Raw genomic sequence first — 11,228 nt, forward strand, 5'->3', positions numbered from 1 at the left:
AATCACAGCTTTGTTCGAATTTATTAGAATGTGATAACTATAAATTTTACAAACATCGATACGATTAATGGTACTTTCAAATTACATCTGGAATCTGACTTCTCTTATTTGATATAAATTTTGTTTGATTTATACTTTCATTCCGGTCGTCGCTTGCGGTGCAGAAGCCATGAAAAAGCCTCGTGACTTTTTGCGGAAACGTAAACTATCCGTCGCGGCTTGACAAACCGCTCGAAACTACCCCGCGATGAAACAATCCCGTGGAAAGCGAGATCGTTATTCTCCTGTCGGCGGGCTCGCGGGGGTGTTGCGTCGCTAAAAACAATACGGCTGCGTGTCGCGCTCTATGAAACACACGTCTCAACACCCGACCGCTCTCGCGCAAGTTTTCCACTCACAAAGCGTGCACAACACGTACACATCGTGCGTGTCGTCGATTCAACAGGTCGCCGCTGGATGAACCGGCCGTGCACATAAAGCAGGAGAGCCAGAGCCCGGAAGGAGGGAAGCACACGAGATTAATAAAGCGCGAGCTGCCGGACGGTCCCATGGAGCAGGAAGCGGAGGAGGATCAGGCGGACGAGAGGGAGTACTCGGAGAGCCACGGCCACGACTCCGGCCAGGACGAGGACATTGCGGAGGACCTGTCGATGGCGCCCGACATAATGATCCCGGAGGACCAGGTCGAGGCGTAGTACCGCTGCTCCGTACTTGCTACGAGCCAGTAGAGGCGAGGTGTATGCACCAAGGTGTCTCGTTCGTTCTTTGTAAAAACGAAGAGAGAAACCCCCCTTTACGTTTTGGGGCTGCGTAAAGACAAGAAGGACAGCATGAGAGAGAACATGACGCGAGTAACGGAAGCAGAAGGTCGAAGAGGACGAAGAAGGCCCTCCCTAGGACCACCCACCCCCTCCACCTCTCCCTCGTACGGAAAACCCCCTCAACGCATCATATCTGTGTCGCGACGCTCGGCGCATGGCGGCTCTTAACGAAAGGAACACTTGAAGCGAATGTGTGTGTGCTGAAGATGATGCTGAAGACGCATCGTCGCGGAGCGACGACGATCGAGCGAACAGCGACAGGTCAACGTCGTTAGCAGCGCCGAAGCCTCGGCGATACTCGGGAGCGATCCTTCGATCCATATCCTTACTCAAGCAATTGCGAACAACGATGTATTTTATTTTCTTCTCGATCTTTCGTTGTCCGGAGCCGCGGTTATATCTACTAGCATACACATAAGTATATACATATACATATATCTTTCTCTCTCTCTCTCGTGTACATTGCATTAGAAATTAATGTGGTGACGGTAGGGTACCGTGCAGGGCGCGTTCGACGATTGACAACGCGCCCTACGGAGGTGCCCCCCCGGAAACGTGGCGAGAAGTATTCTTCGCCGGAGGAACCGAGATGTACCTTCGCGATTATACATTTCGTGTTTTCACACGCTTGCATAGGCATACATATTATAGCTAAACGTGTAATGGATACAGTAGGGCGGCGAAGAGATGCCACTGCGTGGCACTCGAAATTTCGTTGCTGAATTATATCTTATCGAGATAAGAACAATGTAACTTTGTTTCAAACAATTAAAAGAAAGCATTGGATATATATTTTACGTGAAGCAATTTTTCTGTGCTACGTCGATATGGTACATCGTGACGATCTTTTGTTACGAACCGTCGTGTGTTATCTTGCATATCGGGAAAGTGAAATTATTTTTTTTAATTGCACGTGTGTACTGGTTACGTTTACATGCTTGATGAAAGACAATGTGCCACGTTAAATCTGTTCACCGAGTCTAGATTTGAATTAAATTATATCTTATCGAGATAAGAACAATGTAACTTTGTTTCAAACAATTAAAAGAAAGCATTAGATATGTATTTTACGTGAAGCAATTTTTCTGTGCTACGTCGATATGGTACATCGTGACGATCTTTTGTTACGAACCGTCGTGTGTTATCTTGCATATCGGGAAAGTGAAATTATTTTCTTTAATTGCACGTGTGTACTGGTTACGTTTACATGCTTGATGAAAGACAATGTGCCACGTTAAATCTGTTCACCGAGTCTAGATTTGAATTAAATTATATCTTATCGAGATAAGAACAATGTAACTTTGTTTCAAACAATTAAAAGAAAGCATTGGATATGTATTTTACGTGAAGCAATTTTTCTGTGCTACGTCGATATGGTACATCGTGACGATCTTTTGTTACGAACCGTCGTGTGTTATCTTGCATATCGGGAAAGTGAAATTATTTTCTTTAATTGCACGTGTGTACTGGTTACGTTTACATGCTTGATGAAAGACAATTGCCACGTTAAATCTGTTCACCGAGTCTAGATTTGAATTAAATTATATCTTATCGAGATAAGAACAATGTAACTTTGTTTCAAACAATTAAAAGAAAGCATTAGATATGTATTTTACATGAAGCAATTTTTCTGTGCTACGTCGATATGGTACATCGTGACGATCTTTTGTTACGAACCGTCGTGTGTTATCTTGCATATCGGGAAAGTGAAATTATTTTCTTTAATTGCACGTGTGTACTGGTTACGTTTACATGCTTGATGAAAGACAATTGCCACGTTAAATCTGTTCACCGAGTCTAGATTTGAATTAAATTATATCTTATCGAGATAAGAACAATGTAACTTTGTTTCAAACAATTAAAAGAAAGCATTGGATATGTATTTTACGTGAAGCAATTTTTCTGTGCTACGTCGATATGGTACATCGTCACGATCTTTTGTTACGAACCGTCGTGTGTTATCTTGCATATCGGGAAAGTGAAATTATTTTCTTTAATTGCACGTGTGTACTGGTTACGTTTACATGCTTGATGAAAGACAATTGCCACGTTAAATCTGTTCACCGAGTCTAGATTTGAATTAAATTATATCTTATCGAGATAAGAACAATGTAACTTTGTTTCAAACAATTAAAAGAAAGCATTAGATATGTATTTTACGTGAAGCAATTTTTCTGTGCTACGTCGATATGGTACATCGTGACGATCTTTTGTTACGAACCGTCGTGTGTTATCTTGCATATCGGGAAAGTGAAATTATTTTTTTTAATTGCACGTGTGTACTGGTTACGTTTACATGCTTGATGAAAGACAATGTGCCACGTTAAATCTGTTCACCGAGTCTAGATTTGAATTAAATTATATCTTATCGAGATAAGAACAATGTAACTTTGTTTCAAACAATTAAAAGAAAGCATTGGATATATATTTTACGTGAAGCAATTTTTCTGTGCTACGTCGATATGGTACATCGTGACGATCTTTTGTTACGAACCGTCGTGTGTTATCTTGCATATCGGGAAAGTGAAATTATTTTCTTTAATTGCACGTGTGTACTGGTTACGTTTACATGCTTGATGAAAGACAATTGCCACGTTAAATCTGTTCACCGAGTCTAGATTTGAATTAAATTATATCTTATCGAGATAAGAACAATGTAACTTTGTTTCAAACAATTAAAAGAAAGCATTAGATATGTATTTTACATGAAGCAATTTTTCTGTGCTACGTCGATATGGTACATCGTCACGATCTTTTGTTACGAACCGTCGTGTGTTATCTTGCATATCGGGAAAGTGAAATTATTTTCTTTAATTGCACGTGTGTACTGGTTACGTTTACATGCTTGATGAAAGACAATTGCCACGTTAAATCTGTTCACCGAGTCTAGATTTGAATTAAATTATATCTTATCGAGATAAGAACAATGTAACTTTGTTTCAAACAATTAAAAGAAAGCATTGGATATATATTTTACGTGAAGCAATTTTTCTGTGCTACGTCGATATGGTACATCGTCACGATCTTTTGTTACGAACCGTCGTGTGTTATCTTGCATATCGGGAAAGTGAAATTATTTTTTTTAATTGCACGTGTGTACTGGTTACGTTTACATGCTTGATGAAAGACAATGTGCCACGTTAAATCTGTTCACCGAGTCTAGATTTGAATTAAATTATATCTTATCGAGATAAGAACAATGTAACTTTGTTTCAAACAATTAAAAGAAAGCATTAGATATGTATTTTACGTGAAGCAATTTTTCTGTGCTACGTCGATATGGTACATCGTGACGATCTTTTGTTACGAACCGTCGTGTGTTATCTTGCATATCGGGAAAGTGAAATTATTTTTTTTAATTGCACGTGTGTACTGGTTACGTTTACAAGCTTGATGAAAGACAATGTGCCACGTTAAATCTGTTCACCGAGTCTAGATTTGAATTAAATTATATCTTATCGAGATAAGAACAATGTAACTTTGTTTCAAACAATTAAAAGAAAGCATTAGATATGTATTTTACGTGAAGCAATTTTTCTGTGCTACGTCGATATGGTACATCGTGACGATCTTTTGTTACGAACCGTCGTGTGTTATCTTGCATATCGGGAAAGTGAAATTATTTTTTTTAATTGCACGTGTGTACTGGTTACGTTTACATGCTTGATGAAAGACAATGTGCCACGTTAAATCTGTTCACCGAGTCTAGATTTGAATTAAATTATATCTTATCGAGATAAGAACAATGTAACTTTGTTTCAAACAATTAAAAGAAAGCATTGGATATGTATTTTACGTGAAGCAATTTTTCTGTGCTACGTCGATATGGTACATCGTGACGATCTTTTGTTACGAACCGTCGTGTGTTATCTTGCATATCGGGAAAGTGAAATTATTTTTTTTAATTGCACGTGTGTACTGGTTACGTTTACATGCTTGATGAAAGACAATGTGCCACGTTAAATCTGTTCACCGAGTCTAGATTTGAATTAAATTATATCTTATCGAGATAAGAACAATGTAACTTTGTTTCAAACAATTAAAAGAAAGCATTGGATATATATTTTACGTGAAGCAATTTTTCTGTGCTACGTCGATATGGTACATCGTCACGATCTTTTGTTACGAACCGTCGTGTGTTATCTTGCATATCGGGAAAGTGAAATTATTTTTTTTAATTGCACGTGTGTACTGGTTACGTTTACATGCTTGATGAAAGACAATTGCCACGTTAAATCTGTTCACCGAGTCTAGATTTGAATTAAATTATACCTTATCGAGATAAGAACAATGTAACTTTGTTTCAAACAATTAAAAGAAAGCATTAGATATGTATTTTACGTGAAGCAATTTTTCTGTGCTACGTCGATATGGTACATCGTCACGATCTTTTGTTACGAACCGTCGTGTGTTATCTTGCATATCGGGAAAGTGAAATTATTTTCTTTAATTGCACGTGTGTACTGGTTACGTTTACATGCTTGATGAAAGACAATGTGCCACGTTAAATCTGTTCACCGAGTCTAGATTTGAATTAAATTATATCTTATCGAGATAAGAACAATGTAACTTTGTTTCAAACAATTAAAAGAAAGCATTGGATATATATTTTACGTGAAGCAATTTTTCTGTGCTACGTCGATATGGTACATCGTCACGATCTTTTGTTACGAACCGTCGTGTGTTATCTTGCATATCGGGAAAGTGAAATTATTTTTTCTAATTGCACGTGTGTACTGGTTACGTTTACATGCTTGATGAAAGACAATGTGCCACGTTAAATCTGTTCACCGAGTCTAGATTTGAATTAAATTATATCTTATCGAGATAAGAACAATGTAACTTTGTTTCAAACAATTAAAAGAAAGCATTGGATATATATTTTACGTGAAGCAATTTTTCTGTGCTACGTCGATATGGTACATCGTGACGATCTTTTGTTACGAACCGTCGTGTGTTATCTTGCATATCGGGAAAGTGAAATTATTTTTTTTAATTGCACATGTGTACTGGTTACGTTTACATGCTTGATGAAAGACAATGTGCCACGTTAAATCTGTTCACTGAGTCTAGATTTGAATCTTTTAATAAAAACAAAAGGAATTAAGAATGCTAAGGGAAAACATCGTGCGGTTCCATCGGAGAAGCGAATCGATCAGACCAGTCCAGCGGGATTGAATCTAGGAAATAAATCGATGAAGCCGTGATGGTGATGATGGTGGTGGTGGTGGTGGTGGTGGGTACGTACGGGAGCGACTGAGTTTAGTCTTTAAGGTGTTTGCTCGGCGAGCGAAGAGTAATGCATATATATGTTATATATGTGTATATGTGCCATATAATTATATATATATGTGTCATGTAATTATATATGTATACACATATATGTATATTAATTAGTGAAACTAATATACATACATATATATGTTATTCTTGCGACTAGAGCGGGTCCCGTCACTTTCGAGGGATCCCCAGGTATCAGACAGTTAAATTAAGAATTGCATCCGCGACGAGACCGGATGTATCCCGGCGTACCCGTCCGCTACTGTTGGCAGCATTCTGTATAGTATCTAGCAAAGTTGATCGTAAGTAGTTTCGTATTCATCAACGACCGAGATCGATCGGTCGGATATTTGTAAATGAGCGCTACGGCACACGCGCGCGCGCGCGAAGATCTTTTGAAATTACTTTTCGGTCAGGTATCCGCGATGCAGAACGATATTGATTAAGTGAACGTAGCTCCGCGAGACGATCGAGGACACTCGAGCGAATGTTGCGAGTGGGGACAAGTGGGAAGATCGCTAACGCGACGTGATTTTTTATATTTACGTATGAGTACGTATATACATCACACACGGACACGCGGTAAATGAAATTTCACATTCGATGCTATAACATTTGAGCGGCCTTTTGTACGCGATGTAATTTAACTTCATCATTTGTGTAAAAGGTATAAGATAGACTCAGCACCGTGGCGAAATGGTGCTTTTCAAGGTTCCAATTCATTGAAAGCTAGCATTTCAACGTTTTGGATGATTAACATAAAATTTCAAGTTGTTAGGTATTACGCGTTCAGAAATATTATATTATAGTTATTAGCACTTCCTTCTGTGATACGTGACGAGTATATAGTAAGACCACTATATTTAATTATATATATAATTAAGAGACATATATATAATGCGTTACAAATCGTTTTTGGTTGCTAAGTCTATTGTATATCGTATACGTTTCTTTGGTAAATTACGGGCAAATTAATGTGTGCCACGCTATTGAATCTTATATCTCGAAAAACAACATTGAATGGCAAGGTATCACGTTAATGATCTCCCTGCTCTTCTCTAACATGAAATCTATAAATAAATTAAAGTACTATGTATGCATATACACATATATTAATACGTATACGTATCGAAATTATAAGGAATTAGATGTCGATGACCTTCTTGAAACTTTTTCCCCATCCCCGTCCAGTCCTAGTCCTACTAATATGCACACCAGGCCAGTAGATTCCTAAAGCACATACGATATACGAGCCATTCTGTGTCACAAAATCAGTTCGAATTACCGTTGTATGCAACTCAGCAGCGCGTAGATGCGCTATCGACTACGTGGATTCATTTACGATTTACAGATTTCGACGAAAAACCTGTTTTATTTCACAGTTTATTCACATTAAAAAAGCTATGTAACTTGCACTTTTTTGTACACTTGAATACGTTCAAGCGGTCACTTCAAAACTATTTTGTATCTTGTACAAAGAATTATAATTAAATAAAAAGAAATTTCTTAATTAATTCTGTATATCAAGGACATCTGTAAATTATAACTTTAGGAAATTATATTTGCTGCGAAAATGTTCATATGAAAACGATTGAAAGCAGGTATCGTTAAGTTCCTACAGAGTTGCTTTTTGAAACGCCATAAAATAATTCACAAGATTCGTTAACAACTGTAACCAGTAAGGAGAAAATTGATTGAAAAATCAAATAATTCGTTGTTGTAATCCGTGTACTGCGGTTTTAGAAAAATATGTAAAAAATGGAGGAGTGATACGATTGAATGACTCGTATACCATGGCTCAAAGTGCATGGTCTCAGACCCCAGAAAACAAATACAGAAAGCGCGCTCATATCGGTACACACGACAAGCTTTAACTTGCTCGGGATCTACTAGTAACGTGGACAATTCAAATCTTTTGATGTGTCGATATTTTTTAATCTCCGTATGTATATCAATAATGAATGTTGAGCTTTTGTTTCTTCTTCTTTTCTTGTGAATATCTGTCCCTTTTTTGGAACGATGCACTATATATTTTGATCTAATTTGTTTATATTTCTAATAGATATGGCACTTAGTGTTCCTAAGAAATCGCCATTATGAGTATTATTCGTGTTTAATATTGCTTGATATCAGTGTTGACTAATGCTTTTACTGCGGCAAGACCATTGATATTTGTCGAGCTCGGATGTTGCTTTGGTCATTATAAGACACTAATGTCATTTCTGCACAGTGGCTGGGTAAAAAGAAGTGCGTAATTATGTTAAATGTTAATTTTTTTATTAGATTATAATGAAACATTATGTGCAATTTAGAAATTATTTCCGAAATTGTTGTTACTACAATAAAGCGCAAAGTATCTTACAAAATGTATAGTTTTAAGTTTAGCGCATGCAGCGTCACTGAATACCGTGAGAACTTTTGAGTCGATGATATCTTGTTTAATTAATATCTTGATGCAGAAAATTATGTAATTATTATCATGTAGTTATCCAATCTCTTACGTTTAGTTGAAATTAATGTTAACACAAATAGTAAATTTTATTAATCAATAAACTATCTCGTCTCTATTTGTTAGTGCAACACAGATGCCATTTCAGGAAAATGAGCTATTATACAACGCGAATTAATATTTTTGTATGGTAAATATTGTGAGTTTTACGAAAATTGCAATTTTCGATTAAATCGATTGGACGCATGTATGACCCGAGTAATAAATTTCTTCCGTAAGCAATTCACTTATCTTATCCAAGATTCTTTACATTGCATATTTTACTATGCAAATTAATTAATTGAAAAAACATACATATCTGTGTTAAAGCTCGACACATTCACGTAGCAATTGCCGGATAATTTCAAACGCGAGGCTGATGGATATTTACACATACTTGCCTCGAGGATGTAAGCCTATAAAATTAAGAAATAATGAAATCACACGCAGGCAGATAGACAGAAAGCGCAGGGAGAACGAGAAAGAATGCGAGTGCGTATGTGTGTGTATGAGTATGGGTTTACGCAAGAGCGTCGTTCGGCAAAATCACCGATGGTTCACCGATGAAATTTGCGAGATTCAGTGCCGTTTGGGCCCGCTTTCGCGCGTATATAGTACTATTAAAATAATCTAAGTCTATATGTATTATGTATAATGGATTAAGGACTTGACACACAAAACACACACACACATACATAGAAAACTCTCCTGTAAATAATTGAACTTATCGAGGCATTAGGAATTTACGCATACGTCATTCGCGGATGGATGATCCTGCCAATATTGCGATGTATGTACGTATGTACGTGTGATGTGTCTGCATGATGCGTAATGGTGTATGTGAGTGCACGCGCGTACCCGTTACCCTCGATCCCGTCTGCATTTAATTTCGACGCGAAACCTTGGAGTTCTCGGGGGTGAAAGTCCGACGGAAAAACGATTTATCGTTTTGCTGGGTGAACATTCGTCACGTCGCGATGGGTATTAATTATACCGGGGGATAATTAGTTGATAACCGATTAATTTTTTCTCATTTTCCTTTTTTTGTCATTTTCTTTCGATCGATCAAGCGCCGCGTCGCGTGGCGGTTCGGACGAGCCCGCACTTATCGGCGTATCCGCTTCTGAATTTATTTGTAACATAGAAGAAACGGCGGAACATATGTGTGTGCACACTTCCACTAGTTGCTCTATCATTAATGTTTTCATGATATTCGTTGGGGCAATTCGGACGCGCGGATCCGAATCCGCATATGCGCGAGCGTCGCGATTGATCAGGACGCATTTGGAGGAGTAATCATTTCATTAGTCCGCTTACGCGTAGGGACTACGCATAGATTTTATCATTTTCGCATAATACTTTGCAAAATGCTCGAACATAATTGCCGATAACGAATCCACAAATCGATGGTTCATGGTTCTTTGCATTTGCATTATTTGGACATTTTCTTCTGTTTTCGCGAAGGCGGATGGCAGTTCTGTGCAATCATATCAGATAGATTGGAGTATACAACATGAACAGTGCCAAATCGATTGTAATTATTTGTTTGTTTAATAAAAGGGTAATTATGTACTTTAACGGACCCAGCCCCGATGACCTTGACCTTGACATATGTTGTCAAGGTCACCCTCCTCAGTGACCTTGAAGAAGTTTTAGCCGTCGCTCGTTGTTTGTTAAAAAGTTATAAACAAAGAAAGTTTAATGATTTCGCACGAATTTGTAGCTGGCCACGTGAAGCAAGAACATGATACTGACACATATTACAAAGGTTACCTTCCCGAATAACCCGCACTAGGTTTTAGTCGTCGATGGTTGTTTATGAAAAAGTTATTAACAACAGAAATTTCGAAAATATAGTAGCTATTTTGAAAGAATATTGAATATTGAAAGATATAAACGACGAATATGTATATGAACGAAGAAAGGAAAGTCATTTAAAGCAGTGAATCGTTAATATATAGAATAGTTTCTTTTAATATAAGTACAAAGTATTCTTTACTTTAACCAAAAGCACAAACAGTTAAATACAAAGTATTCTCTGCTTTAACTTCACCTAACCTAACCTAAGCTAAAATTCCATCAAATATACTCTTTCGTAAACGTACATGGTATCGTAAAATGATGCTTTATTCATTAAACATTTTTGTTAATAACTTTTTAACAAACAACGAGCGAAGGGTGAAACCTAGTGCGGGTTATTCAGGAAGGTGACCTTTGTAATATATGTCAAACTCAAGTCCTTGCTTCGCGTGGACAGCTGAAAATTCGTGCAAAATTATTAAACTTTTTAATAAACAACGAGCGACGGCTAAAACCTCTTCAAGGTCACTCAGGAGGGTGACCTTGACAACATATGTCAAGGTCAAGGTCATCGGGGCTGGGTCCGTTAAAGTACATAATTACCAATAAAAGAATCGAGATAGAACGATCGCGTACGAATCCTGAAGAAAACTTGGAAACACTTGTCAAATTATTCATCTTCCTCTGAAGCTGTAGAGAAATTCAGACGCGATAACAGAACGGATACATGACAGAAGTCACATTTTGTGTAATAAGAAAAATTGTTTAAAATGATTTAATGTCTGAAGAATTTCGATGTACCAGTTAGCTGTGATCGAAATGGACATGTTCAAGTATCA

General features: G+C 37.5%; 1 protein-coding gene across 1 annotated transcript in view; it reads left to right on the forward strand.

The window, feature by feature from the left end:
• Window positions 1–9,006, forward strand: part of LOC105285510 (forkhead box protein P1) — a 37,140-nt gene extending 28,134 nt beyond the window's left edge. Inside the window, exon 14 of the mRNA XM_026975060.1 lies at window positions 446–9,006. Within this exon, the coding sequence (XP_026830861.1) occupies window positions 446–695 (250 nt within the window). The 3' untranslated portion in view covers window positions 696–9,006. The remainder of the gene's footprint in view (window positions 1–445) is intronic.
• The last annotated feature ends 2,222 nt before the right edge of the window (window positions 9,007–11,228 follow it).

Source organism: Ooceraea biroi, chromosome 14 (genome assembly GCF_003672135.1).
Source record: "Ooceraea biroi isolate clonal line C1 chromosome 14, Obir_v5.4, whole genome shotgun sequence".
NCBI classification, from domain to species: domain Eukaryota; kingdom Metazoa; phylum Arthropoda; class Insecta; order Hymenoptera; family Formicidae; genus Ooceraea; species Ooceraea biroi.